The sequence below is a fragment of the Camponotus floridanus genome, unplaced genomic scaffold (genome assembly GCF_003227725.1).
Source record: "Camponotus floridanus strain SB8 unplaced genomic scaffold, Cflo_v7.5 scaffold201, whole genome shotgun sequence".
In the NCBI taxonomy this organism is placed as follows: Eukaryota; Metazoa; Arthropoda; class Insecta; order Hymenoptera; family Formicidae; genus Camponotus; species Camponotus floridanus.
In genome coordinates this window covers 148,429-175,650 of record NW_020229328.1, presented here as the reverse complement: position 1 = coordinate 175,650, position 27,222 = coordinate 148,429, and the positions used below count along the sequence as shown (strand labels likewise).

Sequence of the window (27,222 nt, the reverse complement as noted above, 5' to 3'; positions counted from 1 at the left end):
CCATTTTTTTTTAATAATTACATAATTCATGTATCAAGATATCATCGTATAATTCACGTTTATATTTCTCTTATGTATTAATAAAAATTTCATATATAAAAATGTAAATGTGCAGCTTCTTAACTCTCTTCCGCAAATTACTTACGCGACGTACTCGGCGTGAAATAAAACAATAAGCAAATAAAATCGCGCAACACACAATGGAAACTCCGGGCTTTTTCCTGCTCCCTCTCTTTCCCATTCTCATCTAGCAAGATCATAAAGTGCGAGAGGCAACGTTTCGCGAAAGTTTTATTATTCTCATTTTTACGATCCATCCGGTTGATTCTTCCTCTTTAGCTGCAGCTACTAGTGCTGCACTTTCCGCATCCTTCGTCGCAGTGTCTGCGAGTTTTGCATACAGTCCTTGGCCCAGTAACAATATCGAAGAGCGCGATTGCTTGGGAAGTTGCATTCAATTATGATATAGTTCCCTTGTGAAAGAAAATCTATGAATCTACAAATTACGCTTACGCGAGACATCTATCGTCAATAATCACTCGAATATTTATTAAAAATAAAAGCCATTGCTTTCGATATGTTGTATATCGAATTTGATAAAAATGTGCATCATTAATTAAGGATTTTTTAAAATATGTAGTAATAGTAAAGGAGGTGGCCAAAGGAAAGGGGTAGCGATATCGCAGAAAATATTCATGCTGTATCGTAACTTGGACACGAGATTCTTTAATATGGCAGGCAATCATTTTGCGACTTCAGCCATTCGCTGCTCTAAAAAAATATGTAACTATTTAAAAATTCATATTTTTTTCCCCAAAACATTATATGTTTTCTTTGTATTAATCTCGTAAACTATTCAATTTTTGGTTATAATTTTTCATATATATAACTTTGCTAAATGATCTTAATTAAAATTTATTAAAATCAACCTTTTCTTTTTTCAAAACCCTATTTTGTTTTGTACGATGTCAAGTTTCGAACAGAATACTTTAAATTATGTGAAACACATGTATATTATTAGTTTCAATTTGGTTACATATTATTTAGATTTGAAAGTTATAAGAAAAACAAATGCAATTTTTTCAAATAATTTTTTCAAGATTTAATGTTTTATTTGAATTTGATTATTCCATTAAAATTTGCGGACCTTTCGTTTATATAATAAATCCCACAATATTGCAGAGACTATTACCATTAATGACGTGAACGATTTGACCGCGACGTGGACGACGGCAACATGCTGGCACTAATTGCAGCGGCGCATAATTGCTCGATAAACATCCTGTTAATCTCACTTTTATGTGCCATACATTGTACCGCGGCGATGCTTGCAGCACGCAAGTCGTCCCTTCCTCTTCACTCATTTCCTCCCTCTTCCTCTGTTTTTCTCCCTCGTTCTTTCTCCTTAATACGACGTAATACGACTTGAGAACACGTCATGATTTTCACTGGCGCGTATATGCGACGTATCCGTTGCGAGCTTACTTTTAAAATACATTTTGCCCCCTGGACAATAGAAACGAAATCCTTATCATCGTGACTTATGGAGATACACTTTAGCGTTAATGTCATTTACGTAAAAATAAGAACGGGAAAACGCGTGTTTAAAAGATTAATTTTTCACCTGAAAGATTAAGACTCGAAAACGTTAATTATAATCTCGATGCCATAAGTATGGGAAAATACATTATAAAAAATGCATATTAATTGTTTTTTCGTTATGGAAAAAATAAAAATTATCTTTATTATGTGTTTTACGCATCAAAATTTTCGAAATTATTCAAAATATGCTTAGAAATTTTTGGAATCGATACTGAAATCTAGGACAAAGAAGAAGAAATTATCAACAACTCATAATTAATGTGTATAAATAAAAAGATATTTAAAAATTGACTTTATGAATTAAAGATAAAGAAAGCTAAAAAGTTATAATTTAAAAGTATTTATAATTTAAAAGTATTTTATAATCACGCAGACGAAGCTATAAACCCGGTAATTATCTAATTATTGACGAAAATTAGGGAGATACAAGAAAAACCTATGACCTACCTGATTTCAAATGTCAAAAAGAAGCTATTCAAGTTTCTTTAACATCCAGATAAATTATCTCCTCGCTAACTTTCTTGAAAGTATATTTTGAGAACTTTTTTTTTATCGAAATTTCGGAGAGAAAAATTATTTGTGAGAGAAAAAAATCTACCGAGTAGATGTATTCAAGTGGACTGCTCTGCCTATTTTGTAAAACAAATTCATTTCAAACTTTTGTTTAAGCGATTATAGGCGCACGATTTGAACGTATGATGCATTTCATCATGAATTGCAATTTACATCGGCAAAGGTTTATGCCGATGAACCCATGCATAATAATGCTGCATTAATGATATTGATAAACATCTGAATAATATTGAAAGTATCAATAAATAGTTGATTTTATAGCTATAAACCATAATAAATAATGTGGAATTTATAACGTTAAAAGAGATAAAGACAGAAGGTGGAAAAAATTATTGTTGCAGAAAAAAATATGAATCGTGATAAAGAGAATCATTGAATTGCAAAATCGAGTAGAATAACAATGAATTACTAAATGAATAGCAATGTTAAAAAATAAATTACTAAATGACTTGGAAGAATTTCTTCCAATTTCACACTTTCTAATTTTTACTTCCTAGACGAATAGCATTAAATTTTCTCTTAATCCTCAAACATATAGTTGCGGCAGTCGTACATTTATGATAGATTTTAAATCAATTTTGATTTCCGTCGCAAAATTTCTTGTATAGATATCTCGGAATATTTTTTTATATTAAATTTTAATTTATTATATTTTAAAATTAATTTTTTTTTTAAAGAATGCTACTAATTATAATAATAAAAAAAATGAAAAGTAATGTGTCTTTATTTTATTATTATTCTAATTCTGTGCATATACATGACATATCTGTTTTTCATAATTTTTTGTATGATCTTTTTATAAAATAATAGTATATGGATAGATTAATGAGTGTCTCCTGACAAAATTTCTTTTATAAATATTTCAGAATAAATCTCTTTAATACTAAAAATTTTAATTTTATTATATTCTTAAATTATTATTTTCTTAAAAAAATACTGTTTATATATAATAATTATAAGAAAATATTGTAATTAACGGCATTTTTATTCTAATTCTGTGTAATATGTACATATGACACATCTGTTTTTTTTTTATTCTTGTATAAACTTTATAAAATAATATATAAACTAAAATATGTCTGAAAATCTGGGCGGAAGGTTAATTACTCGTGACGTATTATTTGCGAATATTTTGCGATACACATTTCCACAAATTATTGCTTTTACCATACTTTACAGTTAATTTCGAGGCACTTCGAGACTGATATACGTAATATTTTAATTCCTTTTCTGAAACGTTGATATACAGGATGTCTCAAAACTCCTAATGAATTTTTCAAAGACAGATTCCTGGGATCATTTGGAGACGATTTTTCATCAGCGAAAATGTCGATGAAGGCCATCATTTTTTACATGTTCCCGATTTTTGTCATCATATATCTTTGCAATTAAGCCTTAAATTAAAATTCAACTAAAGTAAACTTTATTTAAAATTAATCGAAGAATGTGGTTTTATTAATATTTTATTTCTACAAAGCTTAGTTTACGAAAAACCCCTTACTTCCAATTACTTATAATTCGAAAATTATTAGTGCCTCGACATTTTCGTTGCGGAAAAATCGTCTCCAGATGATCCCAGGAATCTGTCTTTGAAAGATTCATTATGAGTGTTGAGACACTCTGTATAATGCGCAAGGATCAAAACACAGGATCGTGACTTCAACTCCGGAATGGAAACCACTTTGCGCAAAGCTGATCACCGTGGGCGTCGCCATTTCGCATCAAAGTGAAAACGCGGGGTAAAGAGTGGCGCGTGAACACGCTCGTAAGAGACAAACATAGATAAGCCCCGCTCCGGGATTACGTGCCACGCGCAGAACATAGTGCGAAGAAAAAGAGATGGATTTCTCGCGGATGGTTTTCGACTTTCGCTACGCGAAGTACAGGTAGCATGGTTCACGAGGATCGAGCGGGGGAAAGAAAAGTTCCGTCTAACGTCTTAGAAGTGTCTTTCAAAAGTAGAGAACTGTTCGATCGGTCGGTCGGAGGGATCCCCCCCTTCTCTCTTCCGCCCTGGGCTCTAAGTATATCACATAGTAAATTTAGTTTTCCAACCTCCGTTTCCACCGTTCCACTCTTTTCCCTCCTCTCCTTTTTTCCCTTTTGCTTTCCTTCTCGCAAACCACCCCTTTCCTCCACCGCTTTCGCGGACGAGTCTCGGGAGTTGAGCTGCGATGCCGATGCGGTGTCAGAACGAGATTCCTTGTTCGAATTTCCGGAAGCAGGGAAAGAGGGGGAGAGAGGAGAAAGGGAAACGGGGGAATTGGGTGCGCGCGCGCCGTGTTAGCCAACATGGCGCAGCAACCTCTGGACCCGTTCGAGCGAATTTGGCCGATCAAACGGGGGCTAAGAGCCGCGCTTTCGTCCGGGTTAACTCAATCCATGAGCTTTCTATCTTCCCGACCTCTCGCTCTCTCTCTCGCTCTCGTCGCCTTTCTTCCGGTTCTATATTATTCCCTGGCTATGTGTATCTCACACACCCCCGGGTTTTCTCCCACCTCGAGCAGAATGCTTCTCCCGCGACATCCACGACCGTTCCAATCGATGAGCTCGCGACAACGGGCCTTTAGATACTTTCAGAAGCCTGTACGGACCTCCGTTCCCTCGGGAGATTAAGTCTTGATGGTTTTCTGATCGAGACTTCTTAGGAGGTTGCTCGATTTACTCGCGACAAGACACACCCTCCTGTTGCGGGATAAATTTCGAGCAGGATTGGACAGTCTATCTTACGAAGCATTTCTATATTTAAAAAGAGAAAAATGTTTGAAACATTCTCTTTTTATATCTAAACTAAATATTCGAAATGCTTACGACTTGAAAATTATATCTCTATGAAATGCCATATTTGTAGGAGAATTAAGTGTAAAAATATCATGATCATTATACATTGACGATCAAAAAGCTTGCATACACAGAGAAAAATATCATTCCACTGTCAAGAAAAGCGATTACTCGGTTTATTTTTCTTTTTTTAAGTAATAATTTTCTTCAACAAAGAATATATTCTTGATAATAGTCTTAAAATATACTCATCACAGGTATTAGAAAATCTCAGTATCATGTACACAAAAGAAGAATTTATTTTCTCTTCAAGAATATTATAAAGTTGTATTAAAGAAAAATCAAACTTATTTTATGTATAATAAACAAACTAAATTTTTATTTTAATTTAATATTCTTGACTAAAATACTGCACTTACTAAAATTCAGAATATATTCAATTAAATTTAATTCTTGTGGTGAACTTATGATATATTTGCGGATAAAATATACAAACTTATGATATACTTAAAATAAATAATATTTACTTGAATACAGTATACACTTTTCTCTGTGTATTCTTGCATTACAATAAATATACGAGGCACTTTTAATTTCTAAGAGACACGAAATTGATCTTTAATTCCCTAAAATACTCCCATTCACAAACAATATACCATGTAATAATTCTTTCGCAATCATGCAACTTTTGTATGTAACATTTTCCTGTAATGCATAATTTACAAGTTGTTCTTGATGTTTAAGTTACGTTATATTTTTTTATTGCTTTGATTAAGGGTCGCGATCATTTCTGAAGGTAATCAAGTTTTTCATAACACGTTCTTCTCACCGCATTATTGTTGCATATATTACTCATTGGTCTCTAATAACGATCCTTAATTTTCCGCTTCATCAAAATGATGCGTAAAATGGAAAATCACGTGTTCCCCACTATCCTTCTATGACAAGAACAGGGGTGATGGGGTGTGATGAAGTTTGAGAGGGGTGAAATGAGAACGAGCGGGCGATTGTATGCCGCGTGTGAGCGTGACTCGTATCCTAGTGGTGTAATCGGTTTCCTCAGGGAATCCTATATCCCCCTCTCCTTCTCTCTGTCTCTTTCCGGATACGGCTATGTATCGGGGGAATAATTTGCGGCGTCTCAACGCGACTGCGTGGTCCAATCCGCGATATCAGCCAATCGGCTCTCGGCTGCGCGGAGAGTCGAACCGAGAACAAAAGGATCATTTTCTCTCTCTCTCCACCCTCCTCTCTCTTGCTCTCTCTCTTACTGTCTCTCTCTCTCTCCTCCTCTCTCTCCTCTCTCTCTTTCTCTCTCTCTTACTCTCTCTCTCTCTCTTTCTTTCTCCTCCCTCCTCTCTTTCTCTTTCGTCGATAGAGAGGCAACTGCAATCGCCATGCAAGCAAAAACGATCACAACGTATAATCCACGCGCATCGATTCTACCCTCCGCGAAAACAAAAGCCACTCGGCCTTTTATAGCCTTTTCCTAGGCCCGATGACAGGCCGACAATTCTTTATAGCGATCTTTTTGGCAAAACGATTGCACCAGTACTCATCTCCGTGATATATGAATACCGAAATTCAAGATTTCGGTGTAAATATTAAATAAAAAATTAATTAAAATTTAAAGTTACTTGAAATTAGATAAAAAAATAAAATAATAATTATTAAATTTCGTATATTTATATAATTTTTGCCAATGATTTAAAATAGTTGCCTTTTCTTCTAATTTTATAGCTAATTGTAAATCGCGTGCGATGAGACGGAGAAAAGCGAGAAGACATTCAATATCAACAGTTTTGCAATTTCAGGCGGGAAAGAGGATGATCCTAAAAGCTCCTCGAGTTCTCTGGGCTCCGCACAAAGTAAGAAGCAACGTAAAGCGCGCACGGCATTCACGGATCACCAACTTCAAACTCTCGAGAAGAGTTTCGAGCGGCAAAAGTACCTAAGCGTGCAAGACAGAATGGAGTTGGCGGCGAAACTGCAGCTGACGGACACGCAAGTGAAAACATGGTACCAAAACAGAAGGTAAGCGAAACACGAAGAAGAGGCGCCGTTACTAATTTCCAAAAATAAGACACGAAGCGTGACATATGCGGACAATAATTAATTTTGTGGTCGCCATGAACGATCACAATATGACGTGCGCGTGCAATATATTCTTAAAAATTTTAAGTTGGCACAATACAATCAATTACGAAAAATATATATATATATATACTATTAAATTTTTGAAATTTTTATCGTATTAAAAGAGCAAATAAACGATCAAAGGAGCGAACAAGTGATGAAAAGAACGAACAAGATTTCCTTTCAAGGAAGAAAATTCGAAAAGAAATATTCAATATTGCGCTCAATTTTTTTATGCAATTTCGCATTAAAAATAGATAATATATTAAGATTTTTATTGGAAGATAATTATTGCCTTTCCACGCAATTGAGGTTGCGCACGCATAAAAAAATTTGAATAACCGTTAAAAGTTTGAGAGACTTTAAAGAGACAAAGCATGACGATCGATCGACCCTTCGCATTACATCGTTGAATATCGGATAGAAAACTCTGCATCACGATCCTCCGGTCTCGGAAGCATGGCGGCGCGGTCCTTTGTGCCGGCGCGTGTCGAATTCGTAAATGGAAATCGCGGCGGTCAACAAAGGCGTTGTTTACGTGGTTAAACGCGAGGATCGTCGGCCAAAACTCGAGCAAACATTTCGAAATTCATGCGCCTCTATTACTGGGTTTGCAACTTAGAATATATACATGTATGTATATAAGTTAAAAATAAGTTTCTATAAATTTTTCCTAAACTGCATTTATCATCATTTAATTTCTGTCAATCACATGTGATTTTCTCGAAAATAAGTTTTCATGAAATAAAAAAAAGTACCTTTTCTCAGAAAAAAGATGTTTCTAAAAAAAAGTTCTAAAGAACGTTCTAAGAAACGTTCTAAAGAATTTAAAAACAAGAGATATTTAAAAATAAAAGAAACTTACCTGCTTCAAAGTTTTATAAATTAGAATTAGAAAGCTTATAGATGATCCGTTCTTGGTTCTGTGACGTAGTATCGAGAAATCTATCATGTTATATTTGAAAGATCTCTACGTAAAAATAATTATTACAAATTATTAAAATCTGCAAAGATATAAAAGTTATTTAAGAAAAATATTTCTCACATTTTAACTTTAAAAACAATAATATTTCGGTAGAGATACATAGAAGAAAATTTTATAGAAACTTATAAAATTATTTTTATTTATTATCTCTACGATTTTTTGTCTTTTTTACTGAAACACTTTATATACATTATCTAAACTAAAAATAATATTAGTTATAATAGATTTCTATCTAAAAAAGAGAATACATTGTGTAATTAAAAATTATATAACATATTTCAATAAATATTTAAAAATAATCTTTAAAAAATTTTTAAACAGAAACTAGAAAATATATAAATGTACGTGATTTATTTTCATTGTCTGGATTTGTTTATGTTATCAAAAAGAATTATTGTTCAAATAAATATGTAAATTTGACATAATAGATCATTTTGTCAAATTTATTAAAACTTATTGAAATATATTGATATTAAAAAAAAGAGATAGAATTTGACCTGAAAGTATTGGAAATGCCATTTTGTATATGGTACCAATGGTTCATTGCGTTAGCGCTTTAAATCCGTCGTCGGTTCCTTTACAAAAGCAAGATTACGCTGTTGGAGTCGATTTCCAAATCCTCCGCGGCATCCTTTGTAAATGCGATTTTGTAAAGTCATCCACTGGCGCCTGTAGTAGTTTCGTGCTTCTGATTTTTCATCTATCTACCTCCTTCCACAATTTAATCATCAAGTGTGTCCTGTTGATCGGATTTCTATCAATCGCGCGTCGGAAATTTACTAAATTAAAATCGCGCGCAGAATAGATTTACTATTTAGGGGAAGAGTTTCCCTTTCAGGAACAAATAATACAGGATGCACGCATTTTGATACTTATCCTGCATTATTTAAATCTCTTATAGCATGCAATTTTTTTACTGTTTTATTCATAAATTAAAAATAAGAATAGTTTTGCGTTATTTTTCCTTTATAAAAATAGTAAAACTTTTTTAAATAATATAAAAAAGTTTAAACGTTCCACACCTTCGTGCGTTTTCTTTCCTCTTATGACTAATCTAATGAGACTCTCGACTAAAATTCTCACTCGCCATTTGAAGTTTCAATTTTGATTTCGATGTGCAAAATCTTCGCTTCATTAATTTCGCTATATACTAATTATCGCTGTTCTCTCGTCGAACGCGCGATGATTAGCAAGGGAACACCCACAAGTCATGACTTGGCGATTTTCTGCCGGCGGCCGTTTAACTTAGACAAGCGGCCGATCGTGCACAAAGAAGGCGAATCATTAATGAGAATCCCCGTACGATCGTGATGTACGAAAAGACGAGGCGAGCGGCAGACTCTCTAGACTGTGTCATTAGACTGTCAATTACCGGTGGAGAGCGAATGGCGTAATGACAGGCAGCGAGCGCTGCCAAGCGTTGCGCCGTTCGTTGAAAAAAAAGACTACTATGTACCTGCATTTCGGTGGTTGTTCAATTTTTCAAGCGTAATTGTGCGCTATTTACGACTTTTTTTTAAAGACGCCTCGTTTCCCATATCATGACACGGCAGCCTCGCTCGGCTATATATGTTGTAATCGTTACGACTATTTATTTCTACAGTCCAGTTTGTTAGCTCATTATGTTGACTCGGCGTAGATAATGGACAACAGGGACTAAAAGATTTCTGAACGCTTTAAAGCGCGCGAATTATTGTTTTATATACAGGGTATTTCTTAATAAGTGCGAAAAATTTTAGGATAATTAGATGATTTTTTGTTGAAAATTAAGAGAATAAAAATTTTTCATATAAACATTAAAAAGTTTTAATTATTCTAAAATTATTCTAAAATTAAGAGAATAAAATTTTTCATATAAACATTAAGAAGTTCGAATAAAAAATTGTATAGGAGTTGCTAGTTTCATCCTCTTATAACAAAACGGGAAGTTGAACAAAATATTAATAAATAACCTTTTTAGTAGAAAATATCCACCTAATTTCATTTCTTTAACTTATTCCAAATTTGAGAAAAAAATAAAACTTAATTTTTACTCCCATTTTTGGAGGAGTGTAACTTCACAGAGAGAGATGTAGGAGTATGTTTATATGAAAAATCTCTTAATTTTCGACAAAGAATCATCTCCTAAAATTTTTCGCACTTATCAAGAAACATCCTATATACATATGTATATACAGAGTGTTCGGTAAAGATGAGCAATCTTTCAAAGACCATGAGGAGCAGATAGAAAATAATCTCGTAAATTCCAATAAAATTTTTTTCTCCAATCTACGTATCTATATCGAATATTTGTCTCAAGTTAAAATTTGAAAAATATTTTTCTTAAATAATTTTTTTATTATTCTGTAGATTTTAATAATTTGTAATAATTATTTTTTTTTTATGTAAAAATCTTTAAAAAATATAGCATGATGGATTTACAAGCTTTCTAATTTACGAAACTTTGGAACTAATAAGTTTTTTTATTTTTAAATATGTTTTTGGTAATTATACATAAAAGGGGCCTCTTCTCCGATTTGCTTTATTTTTAAATATGTTATATTTAATAACTTTCGGCTTCACTTTCGGAAGTTATAACCTAATCCAACCCGTGTCTGAAGTGTGTAATATATCTGACTTCGCACAGAAAATTAGAAATCGGAAAGAAGGCCCCTTTTATGCATAATTATCATGTTTTTAAATTTTCTATCCTTTTTCTTAAAAAAAAGTGCTCCTTTTTTCATTTCGTCAAAACTGTTTTCGAGAAAAGTATATTTGATAGAAAGTAAATAATGAGATAATAAAATGATGTTGATAAAAGATGCGTTATAGGAAAACATATTATAGAATTTTATTAAAGTTATTTTTACCTGCCCACCCTTACCGAAATACCCTGTATGTTTCTCATTAATCTAGCTTATGCTTGTATGTGTCATTGTATCTAAAGGAAGAAATAACTGTGTATCATTGTGTTTATACGTGTCTCGAATCTCTGAAACGTTGAGCGAGCTGTTATAATATCGATCGATTATTGTAAAACTAGTTTGGAAAAAAAAACGGAAACAATTTTCGCGCACAATTTTGTCGCTTCAAAATGAATTAGTTCTCGCACAAATTTGAAAAATTTTTATAACAGACTTTCAGTCATGTACATGTGTGCGAATGAGGAAGGAACAAAAAACAATTTAAACAATAAATTCTTATACTACCTTACATCATGCGAGAAATAATATAAATTACAATCGGATCAATATGATTAACGTGCTTCGGCTTTTAAAATTCTACCTACCTTTTTGGACTCATGAAATCGAGCCCGAGGACATAGTGTTAATTAATTATCTCTATGTTGATTCAGCCGCGCTTAATTAATAAGGACGAAAATGACGGATATCCGAAGCGGGCACGTGTGCCCGCGCGAAAGGACGCGAGAGAATAAGAGGGCGAAGAGGGGGGTGGAGGGCGCACTCGACAAAAAGGCCGGGAAAATTAGTGACGCTCCTGACTGACAGGCGGCTTCTTAAGTGCCCGCTTAAAGTTTTGCTGTTCGTCGCATCGTCCCGATTGTGACTTGGCGCTTCTTCGCGGAGGCGCCGGCCACACCTCGACGGGCGCCAGGTCGACGGGAGAGAGAGCCTCTGCTCCCTTTTTCTCGAATCGCACGCTTGAAAACAGAAGCTCAAGTCTCTTCGATGTATCGTAATATTTAGAGCTACATCGAATCAATTCTTACACTTTTCTTCTTCGAATTTGACGGATTTTTCAAATTTGTGACTCGATCTGTGGCGAGTTTTTCGAAATAATAACCGAGAGATGATGTAAGATATTGACATGATAATTTTCCGGATTTTTTAATTGTTATTATTTCAACCAATTTTTTATTTTAATTTTGAGTTTGCCAGACAGCATCAACTTGCTTCTAAGAGAGAGAGAAAAAGAGAGAGAGAGAGAGGGAGAAGATAAATGTAGATAGAGGTATTCTGTGATGGATAATTCATAGATGTCGTAATTGGCAATTATTACAGTAATCTCCTTGAAAATGTATAGATTTATCTCTAATGAGTATTCTTTTCTATATTTTTTTATAACATTCTTACAACCATCTTATTTAACCATTGATCAACCCGCGCGTGCGTCATCAATTATACATTAATTATGCTCAATGTATCTAAATAACTAACGCGCGATGTCTTCATTTTTTCGCCTTATGAATAAATTCTCTCTTTAAGAGAAATCAGATTTTTTTATCAAACCTTGTAAAAATCAATTTGCTTGAAAAATCTCATGTATTTATTTAAATACACATATACAAGATGAATGGTTTAAAAACGTTATGTTTATTTCCATTAGCTGATCTCAGTCATCTCAGCAGTGAGTCACCTGAATACGATTGTACATATGTAAACACCAGGATGTCTACTCTCTGGAAAAACATATAAAATTTGAAATTCTCAGGAATTTTTTTGCACTTGAGAAAATTATTTTCATGGAACCTTAAATTAATGAATTAAAAAAGAAATCTTTCTTTGATAATTTTGCTATTATATTGTATACAATCGGCAATCCGATAACTCGAGTCGTGAATTATGTGTGTGTTTAAAATATATGTCTATCTCTGTTTATATTTATTCAATATCTTATCGAAATATTGAATGTACAGTACATATTTTTTTCGTTATAACTTTTAATAAAAAAAATAAAAATGTTATGCAAATTGAAAAATGTTTATCTTTACTATAAAACTATTCAATTTTGCAGTACGTTTACAAATCTAGCACTTGAAGTTTAAGTGACTCTGTGATTTTTCTTTATAAGTACAAATTCGAACATGCATATATTTAAAAAATTTATTTTAGAAAGTTGTAAAAAAATCTTTAAAATATTCTCTTTACCTGAAATTTTGAACAAAAGTATCTAAAACTCAACGGATTCAGGAAATTCTTTTCACAAGATTTGAGTAGACATCCCCCGAATACACACTCATCGCACATTAATTACGACGATGTAATCGACCGCAATGTTTTTCCGCGCAAAACTTTCCATGAAAATTGACGCTGGGAAGCTAAACGCGCAGCGATTTGCCTGCAAAGTGCTTTTCCAACAATTACACTCCCCTCGTTTTTCCACGACGTATGCCTGGAACACACACGGTCGTTGGGTTGTTTAGAAGTCATTAGGACTCGTTACGTTATTCGCGGCAAATCGCTTCTACTTATCGGCTAATTACGCTTCGGCCATAAGTGAACCGTGGTAAGTACACGCTAACGTTGACGAAGCGTGCGTGCCTTTCGATCTTTAATACCGGAGTGGTTATCTCAGCCCGCAGAAAGTGCATTTTAATAACAAATACCAACGAGACTCGGCACGCTTGCACATTCGTAACACACGTCGAATTTTATTCGCTCGGACGCGCGACCTATTCTGGATCCTCCGCAAAAAATTAGCAGCGGATGCTTATTACTGCTATCTTGTAATAATTAGCAAAAAGTACGATCTAAACACATTTAATGTTGTTTTATCATCTACAATATATTGCTTCTTAAGGATGTTTTGTATCTATTTTCAAAATATTGAAAATTTAATGAAAATTGTACAGAATGTCCTTACATATGTTTAGAATCTTCAATACAATTTTTAAATCGATTCACTAAAGCGTTCACAAGCTATAAGGATTTTAATTTGCACCGAATTAACATGTGTTCTTATGGGAAACGTATAACCACGTCGATTCAAATGATAAAAACACATGGAAATAATATTCAGAATTTGTTTAAAATTTGCAAAAGTTTAGATACAGAAGAAATAATTGGTCAAATAATATTATACAAGTACTAACTGGTTAAAAAAATATTAAATATAATTCAATCAAATTAGTCATGTATCTGTCAAGGAGAAATTCTCTGCCAAAAGTTAATCATTTCGATTCACAAAATTCGGAATATTTCAGTAAAAACGCAATAAATATTTAAAAAAAACATCTCTGCACTGTAGCTAAGATCAAATTGTAATATTCCACATAATTTCTTACTCAAAATACACCAAAAGTGGATATATTCGTCAATATTGATTTTCACTACTTTTTGCTTAGATTGTACATACAAAACATCCTTAACAAATATTTATTATTTGCTATAATACAATTTGTATAATGTAAATTTTTAAATTTTTCTTATAAAGATTAACCTTATTTCTTAAAAAAAATACGATTTGATAAATAATTATTTAATTTTACAAAAGAGACAAATTAAATAATTTGTTTTTAGTCTGACATGTAATTCAATGTGTATAATAATTAAAGAGACATTGAAGATAAAATTTGGGATTATAATATTGAGAATAATATTTAATAAATGATTTGATAAATATAATTATTTAAGGAAAACAAAGTAAACCATTCGTTTTTAATCTGACGTATAATTGAAGCGATGTTAAAGAGATAAAATTTAGGATTGTAAATCGAGGACATGACGTGCAAAAAAGACTTTTTGAACCAACTTTTTTGCGTTTTCGAGATAATTTACGAAAAGGTCGAGGAAAAAGTGTAATATTAGTTGGTGGCTAGTTTGCTTTTACGTCATTGTTCGTCTTTTTACACGCATATGTGTGCTTATATGGCATTATCCCCGTGTATACGTTGTTTCATCTTTTGCAAGTCTCGCGGGAGAGTGGATCCTGCCCTCGGAACGTGATTCGTAATTTTAGAGTACTATTATGCGGTGGCTCGCATTTTTTTTTGTTGAGATTATTACCGTGCGTCTCCATCGTTCGTGTTTCCCGCGTTGTCGCGTAATTCGTTGCAGTTAACAGATGGGTCGTGAAAAAAATATATAAAAAAATGGGGAATACTGAAAAAATGATAGAATATTTTCGCGCTGACAAAGGTTCGTATTTAATAGTAAACTCGTAAATTTGCAATGATAGATTCATTGCTCGATCTTTTCACCACATCATCAGCCAACACGTGTTAAGCTAACGAGAGATAGAAAGAAACTCATTTGAGCTTGAAATTACATTGTAGATATAAGACTGTAAATATAGATTTAAGAATCGATGATTTATTTAACGAGCAACACGAGTCTCGAAATCGCAATTGCTCCGATACCTTAAAAAAAGCATGAAAAAATTAGGTCGCACGCGACGCAGTTGTCTCATCCCGTGAGATTTTACTCGGTTCTGAAAGATCCTCGGAGCGCAATTTAAACTATGCCGAGACGAGAAGCAAGTGGACCTCGGCGTGGATGGATGAGAGGTTGAATCCTTCACACGGTTTTATGCTCGTTATATACCATCAAGTATTACATCGTAAATGCGCACAGCGGTATTTTACTGTAGCCAGGAAGAAACGATAACTCGCGTCCGCGAAGAATGCAAATGCAGGATTATCTATAACGGGATAACGGCGCCGAAATGCGCCGCGAATGACTAATGACAACGTAACGTGTCCCCGTGATAAAGCTGCGCGAACTGAAATTCTGAAAATGAAAGAGAAGAATTATTCGCGTTTTACACTCGGGCGACAGCCCCGCTTCAAGATTAATGATAATATATACGAGCGATAAATCTGACGCAAAAACGCGAACACACATTACTGTTAACTCATACACGGGCAATCAAGGTATTGCAAATATCTATCTCGATTCGTTTTTTCATATATGTTGACACGCGCAATGGAGAATTTAAAAAGAAATAAAGAAACGATCAATGTCAGACTCGAGTCGAGCGTCTTCGACAAACAGGATGCCCTTGAGAAAACATGGAATCTGGATTTCTTTTGCGCTTAAGAAAATTAGGAGATTATCATGGAATCTTTTTAAAACTCAGAGAACTTTTTAAAAATTTTCTCTTTGATCATTTTTCTCGTATATAAATAGTTACAAACCAATCGATAAGTACAGTTGTCAATTATATGTTTAAAATACATTATAAATATCTATCTTTATTTATATACATTCAATGTTTTAATAAAAAAAATATTGATATATGAATATATATTCTTTATTATAATTTTTAGTGATAAATGATGCAAGTGAAAAATGTTTATCTTACGAAAGCACACTTACAATTAGTTATGTTTTTTCCTTACTTAAAACTTAACTAACTCTGTTTTTCATGAAGGAAAAGCATACAATAAAAAACAATAAACAATAAAAAAAACTTTATTATAAGAAAGTTGCACTAAAAATCATTAAAATAATTTCCTTGCATGGAATTTTGAACAAAAATCTAGGATTTTCAGGGAATTTTTTAATAAGATATGGATCCAAACATCCTAATCAATACTCTCATACGACGACAATCGAATGACATGATGTGATGTGGTGATATTTCACCGGTGCGTTACATACATATACGTTGCGATCGTGAGAGAATTCGTTTGTCTCTCTCTCTTTCTTTCTCTGTTTTTCTCTCTTCAAGAGTTCTCTGTGTTTCTGCGCCGCCACCGGAAGAGCGGGCTTCCCACGCCTCCGGTAAACCGCTTCATAACGGGTCGCCTTGATTTCGCGGATACTTGTGTCGAATGCGCTCGTTTCGATCGCGTTCTTGCGTCACGCGTAGCAATACCATTTCGTGCCATGCGGGATTTCATGAAATACCTGCTAGAAAAACGGGGCTAATCGGGTGGCGCGCGATAACAACAGTCAGGCTGTACCACCCCTTCGGTAACGATGTATTTGCATGCGCGTTTTGTCGATCCCTCTCTCGCCTACCTGGCGATATATAATCACCTGATTAACTCTTTTATCCCGTAGGATACGCTCAACCGCGGTTTAATTAACGCGCGCGTTCTCATTTCAAATGAGGTCGTTTGTTTTTCGATAATTTTTTGTCGCGAAAACGCGATTCTTCATGCTTTTTATCGAGTTAATCGGATCGTGCAATCTATTTATTCAGTATTTTTGATATAATGAAAATATTTTATGTAAAAGAAAAAAAAAGGAAATAATAAAAGTGCGATATTAGTAAAATGTTTTTGAAAATTAAATTTCTTGAACTTTTCTTTGTAACTAATTTACAAAGATAATTAAGTTGCAATCACGAGAAGATTTTTATACTTTATCTTAACATAATGAGTGCTGAATATAAAAAAGATGAAAAAATAGAAGCAATAACAATTTATTAATTAGAAAATTCATTATTATATAAAAATATAATATTATATAAATATAAAATATTACATAAATATTATATATATAAATATCATATATATTATATAATATTATATAAATATCTCACAGAATTCATGTATAAAAAAATTACAAAATAACCATATTAGTAATTATAATAAAAATTGTCATCTGCGATTTTTCATAAAGTGACATACAAGCTAAGTAACATACCAATTGTGAAACATGTGTCTCGTAATCATTGAAGTGAATAATAATTTGAAAATATGTTACCCTTTCTCTCTCTCTCTCTCTCTCTCTCTCTCTCTCTCTTTCTTTTTTTCTTTTGGTTTCGTTGTCGCCTATTATTACAAAGCGAGTCAACGGCTTCGGCACATTAGTATCGCACGGGCATGTAACCGCAAAAGCAACCAACAGACCCAACCACCATTATAAATGCATTAACTCTCCCCTTAGTTTCGCCCTCTTCTTCTTACCAACGTGCCATTTTTTTGCCTCCGACTGTTCCAGCTGGACGTTTCTGATATTCGTCTTTGCTGAATCGTTCTTCGACTCGATAATCGTTTTATTTTCCTCGTTACCTGCTTGAGAAATGCCAATAAATAATCGAATGATAGTAAGGATTTAATTTTTACAAGCGAAAATGAAAAGTAAAAATAACTACATCAATATTATACGATTAATATTATATAGAATTATTTTCTTTTATGGTATGTAGATGACTATCTTTTTATTTGTGGAAAATTTTGTATAACGTTTAATGAAAAACAATACTTGTTATTAACAGTTGTCCTTTTCGTTTTTCAATTATTGAATATTAAAAAATGTATATATAATATATAATTATTAAATATTAAAATGAGTGTGTATATAAAAGAAGTTACAGAAAGTGTTGAGAAAATAATAATAAACTGCATGAATCATCATAAGAGCAATTTTCGAGTCGATTAGTGCCTTGACGTGTTCCACATCTTTCGTGTCGCATAAGTCACCCCAAGATTTTCAAGCAACATGTCACTTTGACACTCGATGATGACGATCGAGGAAAGGCGTTATTCGGGACAAGGCAATCGATTCGCAGGAGTTTGTCACCGGAAGGAAGGGAACTTTTTCCACCACGATCCGAAGAATTGCACCATCATTAAAAATGCGATGGAAGCAATCATTATACTTCTTTGCTGCTCTCTTTCTTTTTTTCTCTCTTTCTCTCTCTTTCCCTATTTTCAACCCTCTCTTCATTCTCTTTCCGTTTAAGTCGAGCGAGATCAAGCAGCACCCTCGAGCACCTCAAGAAGATAAATCAATGACTCTTCTTCGCTCTCCTTTTTTCTTCCCCGTTTGTTCCCTGGCAGCTCCCCTGCCCGACGCCCGTTACTTCCGACCCCTTTGCCTCTAGCAGATAATCATAAAAAGCCAACAGGCAATTAAGGGTGTTTTAGAGTGGCTGCACTCGAAAATCGCCGGACAACCCCAGCCAAAAGTGGGAGAATTAAAAAACATTACTCATCATATAATCGCACGAGCGGCTCTCGGTGCTGTCTGTATTGTTACACACATTTTCTTTCTTTCTCCCTCCCTCCTTCCTCTCTCTCTCTCTCTCCCTTTCTCTCTTTGAATCTCGCGCTTGGACACGCTCGTCCTTCTTACACCTCCGACATGTCGGCAGAAAAATGAGAAATGATCGTGGCTCGATTCAGAGAGGTGCCTGTTTAAAATTCATGAACGATTTTACTGCAACCTCCCCTATCGCAACCCGTCACAAAAGGGCGAACAGGAACTATATTGAGGGAAAGAAGAAAGAGAGAGAAAGATTGTGTGGCCTACATTCGCACTCAGTGCAGAATCGGGAGAAAAAGAGGGGGAGAGAGGTAGAAAGGTAGGTTTGCGACCCCACGAAATATATTAATTGTCGAATTTTCCGTGCGAGTTGCATATCCGTTAGAATCGCTTTGTCCTTTGCCAGGCGCGGATCTCCTGATTATTAATTACTATAACCAAGTGCACCCCGCACTCCACCCTCCCTCCGTGGCTATTACCCTGTAACATTCGCGACTGCATTTCGAAGATACGGCTTTTTCATTTTTTATTGCAGCCGCGGTTTTAACAAAAAAAATGTAAAACAAATGTATACACTGGCTGCGCCCGTTAATTATCGCCCGAATTTCGTTAGCGCAAATTGTCGAATTTTTATCGAGGCACGGGTGGGAAACAGTTTGATTTATTATCACGAATAAAAGCGCGAAGATCTCATGGGCGATATGTCGATAAATATTGTGACATTCAGAAAATAAAGTTCCAATAATTATTGATTAATTCTTAAAGAATTTGGAAGAAATGCTAATTATTTTAATCAAGTTTTTCAGCAATTATCGCAATACCATTATATCATCTTTTTTTCTTTAACTAAATATCGATAATTTTGGCAACTTTTTTGCATTTTTAATTCAAATGGAGACATTTAGATACAACTAGATAGCGGAAACCGTTTACAAATATTCAAAGAGCTTCGTTTCATTCATCAAGAATCACGTTGTTGCGGTAACACATTTGTAATTACGGCTGAATTAATCGAGCTAAGAGAAACGAACATACAAGAGGAACATACACATATTTTTTTTTTGTAGAGTGATGCTAGAGCGAGAAGAGAGGATGGAGGAGTGCAAAAACTACACTTGCACTTATCGAGCAAAAATGTCGGATGTAATTCACGCCTCACTGCCACGGAAGGGTTGTAATTTTCTTGATATTATTCATGAACGTTATGGCAGATTGGCTCATGTAATATAATAGCCCTTCACAGTCGTTTTCTCTTTACGTACATTTTTCTCTGTCTTATCCACCGTATTTTGAATTAAGCCGCTCGCGATGCAGGGTTTTAATATATTTCTCTCTTATAAAGGGCGAGGTGTTCCCCTAATCGCGTGAGCACGCGTACTCATATCATATTTATCAAAAAAATTCATAACGTTTTTGATTTTATACGAAGGTTATACAAGAGTTTAATAATATACATTTATGCAATTCGAAATTTTAATATTTTTCTTCCCTAAAAAAATTTTCTTCCCTAAAATTTTCTTTCCTAAAAATTTGTCAATATCAAAAAAATATTTTTTAAATGTGTTTCATCTAAATTTTATCATGATTTTAAAAGATATTTACAAACATGATTTTTTCGATTATAATATTTTTGGCAATTTTCATTTATTTTAATTTTATTTATTTATTTTTTTCAAAAAAATTTTTTTAAATTTAATTTTACAAATTATAGTTATCTATTCTCAAACAGTAATTGCATGACATATGTTGTCAAGCTCACTCTCCTGAGTAAGTATCAAAAGGTTTTAAGTATCGCTCACTATTTATTAAAAAGTTATTAACGAAAAAAATTTGACGAATTATGTACAATTTTTAAACATTATGTACGTTTTAAGAATCAAGGAAATGTACATGCGTGGATACAGTATGCTCCACTCCCCCTACGGGGGGGCTCCATTTCCGGATAATATAACCTAACCCAAACCTATTCTGATTTAAACCAAATTTTAAGCAAGGTTCATCTCAAACCAAATTTTAGTTTTAAATCAGAAATTTTTTCGTTAATAACTTTTTAATAAATATAATAATATAATAATATAAAATAAGCGACACTTAAAACCTTTTGATACTTACTCAGGAGAATGAGCTTGCTAACATGTGAAGATCATTGAAATCGGTGAGGTCCGTAAAGTGCATAATTACCGCATGATCTTGTACACTATTTTTATATTTATTTTTTATATCTTTCTCTTTTCGTCTCATATTTTCCACCGCACAAACGTTACGTTCTTCTCTTAATACGTTCTTCAACTGCTTACGTTTCATGCACGCCATTTAAAGGTTCCGTTGGGCATAATCTTTTTCACTGCACAGTGTTAGACGATCGATTGTAACTCGCGCCTCGATTTTGTGGAAAGTATCGTGATTTTCGCGGTATAATTCGCAGCATTACGAGCAGTAATGGTTTAGTTAATGCCATGGCCTTCAGAAATTTTGCCTCGTGTCTCCCTTCGTGTTCCATCGCGTTCAACCCCCGGCCTGTTGATATATCTCTGTCTCGCGCGCGTCTAAGGGCGCTTTTACGTTCACAGGCACAAATATATGTATGTATTAATGTGTTTGTGTGCGTGCATGCCATGATACGCGATGATTAGGCACTGAAACTCCACGGGCTATTTGTTAGTATAATAAGCTCCCGGTAGTGTGGCCAACGTAACCACTTGGCGGCACGCCACCCCGTTTTAGCGTAATTGTCCCAGATCGAGATTTACATATATGGATGTGGAGGACGAAGAGGGCGGGTATGCCTGGTCGCGGGGAGAAATTGCAGAAAGCCCGTGATTGCTTTAGGTGGTGGCCTCGAAAGTTCACTCGATCCTTATGCAGCAACCTCGCGCTATACGAACAAATACTTGGAACGGATCTTATCGTTGACCGTTAGAATCTGGAAAAGTACCGTGGAACTACGCTATGCTCGCACGTGTTTCCGGCGATCAAGCCTTCTTATCGTAATATCTCGCACGAGCTTGCCGGGTTTGACATTAGTCAAACTTTAGATCTATTTTGTCGATATTATATGTCATGAGAATAACATCGATCGCTTGGTCCGATGTGCAAATATTTTGAATAATCGGTCATTATCGAAAGATAAATGGTATATTCTAATCAACATGAAATATATACACTGAGAAAAAAATCTAGTTGCATTAATTAGAATTATGGTAGATTCAATCAGTATGTTTGTTGGAAAATGGACGAACCAGAATTCTTGTAGGAATTACCAGATGAATCTGATTAATTTCTTTCTGTTAAATTTATCAAATTTTCTGGTTAATAATACTAAACTCACCAGCACCAAGTCGTTTAAAATTTTTTCCATCTAATCTCAAATGTTTGTTTAATATTCTGAATTCCAACACGATTATTGCATAAATTCAATTGAGATTATTGAATAAATTATTTTAAATTCAGTTTATTAGAAATTAAACTGATAAACAGTGATGGCGTCCTCTTTCTGGCACTACTGCTCGTAAGAGAAAAAAAATATAGTTTGGATTTAATGTTAATACTAGTTCTTTATAGACATCTCACGGCAAATATTGAATACGAGTAAAGTTAAGAGAGAAAATACTAACTACCAGAAAAAATACTAACCAAATCCTTATAGTAAAATCTATTAAACGTTCTAGTTATAAAAAATCGAGTCTTATCATGATAACTAGAAATTCTTGTTTGATTTAACCAAAATGCCTTCAATCATATAGTCTCGTTGGTACAATCAAACAATTTTTCTCAATGTATAATTATAATAAATAAATTATCAGGCAATTTATTTTTTTAACGTTTATAAATTATTCGATCTTTTATAATTCATTTTTAAATAATTATAATAGAGAAATTATACGTCTATATCTTAAGGAAATCTTCTAATACGAACCTTACTCAAGAACTTAGATCTTTCCATACAAACAAATCGTAAAACAATCGTTTCACGCCGATTGTTGTCATTTATCCATCCGCTTCCTTTATATTTTCAGAACGAAATGGAAGCGACAAACGATTGTGGGCTTCGAGATCATGGCTGAGAACAATTTCGCCGTCGCTGCTTTCCAGCAATTGTACGGCAGCGGCGCTGCGACCATCCCCGCGCATCCCACAGCAGGACGTTACTGGCAGTACGCTCCTAGTGCGCACACATTACCCGCGAACGGATTCTTCTATCAGCAAGCGTCGGCGGCGGCGACTCTGCAAAAACCACTCCCTTATCGCTTGTATCCGCCCACAATGATCCTCGCTGGGCCGAGCAATCCCCTTGGCTCTTTGACAGCAAGCTCTAGCCTGTCGTCCCTTAGCAACTATTATAGGGATAGCCCGGAGATAGTTGACGGCCGGGAGTCGACGAGAAAGAGGGATAGAAGTAAAAGCCCGGAGTCGAGAGACCGATCGCCGCCCAGAAAACAAGCAAGATTGTATCCGCTGTCGATGATGCAGGCAGGTCCCAGCAATCCTCTCAGCACGCTCACGGCAACGTCCAGTCTCCCCAACATGAACAACTACTATAGGGGCAGCCCAGAGGAACTAGTGGAAGCTAGAGAAAACGTGGACAGGTCGAGGAAGCAAGAGAGGAGCAAGAGTCCAGAATCTGTTAGGGACAGATCACCTCTAAGAAAAGATACCAGAGCTTATCCCCCCGCCATGATTCAGGCGGGTCCCAGCAATCCGCTCGGCCCTCTCGCGACCGGTTCAAATTTATCGAATCTGAATAACTATTATCGAGATAGTCCGGAGATGGACGGAAGAGAAGGTATAAATCGGACGCGACAGCGAGACAGAAGTCAGAGCCAAGATAGATCGCCCGTTCCGAGAGAGGACAGTCCTCGGAGCGTGAGGGCCGACAGCGATGATGAGAGCATACACGATATCTAGGACATGGAGATCCCTGATATCGACAATGATAAGGCAAGAATGCTGCATGTCGGCAATGGGAAAGAGGACGAATGTATCTTAGGGAATAACTAGAAAATGAAGTTACATAATTTCCCTACAAAATTCTGAAAGTCACCCAGTGAGAAGAATTGAAGAGCTATTGAGAGATGTACGTAATTTGGTGATTTAAACAGCTAATAAAATCTACAAAAGAATTTGAAAAAAATGACTTTTTAGTATTTAGCTATTGAAATCGCGCAGGTATCATGAATTACAATCGAATGCAGCCAACATAACAAGATTGTTTAGAGAAAGGCTTTCTGTCAAGATATAATTAAGGCACTAAGCTTCGAGGGAGAAAAGAGAGATCATGTATAAAAATTATTCGACATTATATTATCGCAATCATTTTCAAATTTGAAGGAGGCAACATCCGAAAATGATCTCTGGATTCGCCAAAATCTTCAAGTCAAATTGATGCAAACGAAACACACGGCGGCCAATTATTTCGTGAGGTAGAACAGGAAGTGACATGGCACGGGACGTCCGGGATTTTGTAGATAATGAGAGCGAACAGGAAATATCGTGCGGTTAACCGAACTTCGTGGTTTGAGCGTTCAGTGAATGGCGAGTTTTTTGTGAAAAACAATTTTTTTTTCAATATCAATGTACACGATCAGCGTGTAAAACGAGCGAAAGTCCCGAAATGCTATCCTCCGAACAAATAAAGACTCATTATCCTCATTCATTATATATTTGTTCATTATTTTATTCCTCCATATGGAATATACAATTGTCGGAAGTGGGGGATATATTTATTTTCCAATACTTTTATAAAGTGAAATTATTTATGTTTACGTGTTTTATATTTTGATCACACAATTATCGTTGATTATACTGTGATAATTATTATTTAATTCGGAAAGAGAAATACATTGATTGATTTTATTGTAAATTGTTCTCTTTAAAATCATAATTAAGTTACGTGTCCTCGTCTCGTGATAATTACACGCATGTTTCAAACATCAGTGCGTTACTGTTAAAGCTTCCTTACGAAATATTGTTAAGGAGTTTAGTATACGAGCTATATAATATATATCAAATCATTTCGCTAAAAAGTCTGCCCAATTGTTTGATAATTTTATAATTTTAAGTTAAATCTTTTCTAAATTCTCGCATCTGCAAGAATAAAAGAACTTATTCACCTGGAAAGAAACTGATCGGGACAAAATTCGGCTCTTCAAATTTATTAGGTATATATTTGATCCCAATGTGCCGTTATCGCAAAACGTAGAATTAAATACCTAGGTTACAGAGAAAGCCGGATTGGTTTCATTGGATGGTTTCATGCCATCGAGGACGGTTATGGTCGCGCCAGGAAACGGGCCAATCGCGGTCGAACGCGAATCTACAATTAATATGACATTAGAGGGGACCTGGCCGCGGGGGAAGAAATCTAAAATGACATGAAATTACACTCGATCGCCGTAAACGACAAAAAAACGGGACAGGGAGGGGGCGGCAAAACGCGAAGGAGCGGGAGGGGGAGGACATCTCAACTATTCAAATAATCGGCGTTCTTATGTCGGCGAAGCGAAACCGGCATTTTGGTCGCCGTTCCTCCTCCGGAACGAGGCGGGGAACCGGGGCCCGGTTAATTAATATCGACGAGACGATGAGATGCGAGAGTGACGGTTCCGAAAATTGCACGACCGCCGACCGATGATTTGTAAGCGACGTGGACAAGAGAAAAAAAGAGAGAGAGGGGGAGATTTTTACGGGAGTAGATCTCGGGAAGAGAAGGCCGATATTTTGTACGAGTGTCGATCGAGTTGCGAGCGTAATAAAATTGACATTTTGCGTAACATGTGCAAAAGAGACTCAATAGACTCCCCTGCTGTCATTAAACGGCACGCACATAATATGCGGTTCGCAGGGATATAAACGACAATGACGATGCGACATTTACGTCAGATGAAAATTACGTGTTTTCTCCGTGAAGAAACAATTGTACGAAGCGGATCCTCCTTAGATCTATTTCGAATCTCGTGCTGAAAATTGCTAGAATTGTGCTGCAAGGAAACTAGTTTGTTAAAACTGGACTAAAACGCAACCTCACACGCAACAAGAACTCTGAGAAACAAACTATTTTTAAAGCGTGGCAATTTTCATTGATTCGATTAAATTGATCAGGGATTCCAAGATGTTAGGATCGAGTCGTCAAGTATTTCTTAATGAGTGGGAAAATTTAATTTTTTATACACAAAAAATATCGAATTAGTTCGTCTGATGTAGGCGATTCTGCAACTTTGGATTAACGAGAGTGAATTGCGCCATTCTGTTTTGTAAATAAAATACTGAAGTACGATCTATACGCGAAAGAAAGAGAGAGAGAGAGAGAGAGAGAGAGAGAGAGAGAGAGAGAGAGAGAGAGAGTACGGGCTGTAAATATAAAGAAAAAAGATGAATCGCAGATGCAAGTAGAAAGGTCGCGAGCCAAGGTATGAGAGGTACGAGATATTTCAAAGTATTTTTCAGATTTTAATAGATGTAGTAGAACGCGAGGCATGTTTTCGAGATGTCGTTCTTTCTGTTATCTCGTAGCGCTCCGGTCCTGGTAAAAAGCGCGCTTCGATGACGTTTCGATGAAGCAGCGCGTTCAATAAAGACATACCAGTATTATAAATGTATAAAATTAGGCTGTATGCGAGATAAAATATCGTCGTACGAAAATACGAGATGCGTCGTCGAGAATCGCACGGCGCGTCTAGTAGTTAAGTAATGCAGCATAAAGTACTTAAAGTATACATAAATATAGTATATATAAATCATGCTTTGTAAAATAATGTCTGTATAGCGAGAATTATTATATGGAAAATATATTATACTGAATTTAATGGCTGGTGCGTCTTTCCTTCAAAGTCTTTCTCATCACCCCAAAACCCTACAAATGATTGCCAAACTCGAAATTACTTTAGTCACGAAAGGATCTCTTCGTTTAACGATCGATTTGCAATCTTATGCATAAAAGACAAGATCAGATTGACGAACCGCACTCAGAAAATTTTCACGCGATGATACATATTGTAACGATTCGAGACTCTAGAGCTCTTGATAAACATGATAAACGTTCATGTTGTGTGTGATTACTACCGTAAAACTGCATTGCCTGAAGAGGAAAAAGTATATGAGAATAATTTTAGCAGATTAATAACTCGATTCACTTTATCTCTTTCTTTAAAGCTCCTCAAGCATAATAATTGTATGATTTAAAATCTGTTTTTTTTTTAATGAAACACTAAATGTGCAATTATTCGACTCGCAAAGTTTTTGTTAGTATTTATACTCCTATATCGCATGTTTCTGAGCTTATTTATCAACAATAATTAATTAAACAGATTGATATTTTCTCACATCATCTTTGGCGCGATGTTTGAAATGATAACGAAACTCTCAAAACAGCCATTACTCGAAATATTCCTTAATAACGGCTAATTTTATTAATAACATGATGATGATTTTGCGCCACGAAGTAGAAACTTCGAAGCAATTAAAGCTTTACTTTCTACAGCATTACGTGTA

At 35.0% G+C, this 27,222-nt stretch overlaps 1 protein-coding gene across 1 annotated transcript in view; it reads left to right on the top strand.

Moving 5' to 3' along the window:
• Nucleotides 1–26,513, top strand: part of LOC105251600 (homeobox protein B-H2) — a 37,865-nt gene extending 11,352 nt beyond the window's left edge. The window contains exons 2-3 of the mRNA XM_011258533.3: nucleotides 6,771–6,990; nucleotides 22,752–26,513. Coding sequence (XP_011256835.1) covers nucleotides 6,771–6,990; nucleotides 22,752–23,640 — 1,109 coding nt within the window. The 3' untranslated portion in view covers nucleotides 23,641–26,513. The remainder of the gene's footprint in view (nucleotides 1–6,770; nucleotides 6,991–22,751) is intronic.
• The last annotated feature ends 709 nt before the right edge of the window (nucleotides 26,514–27,222 follow it).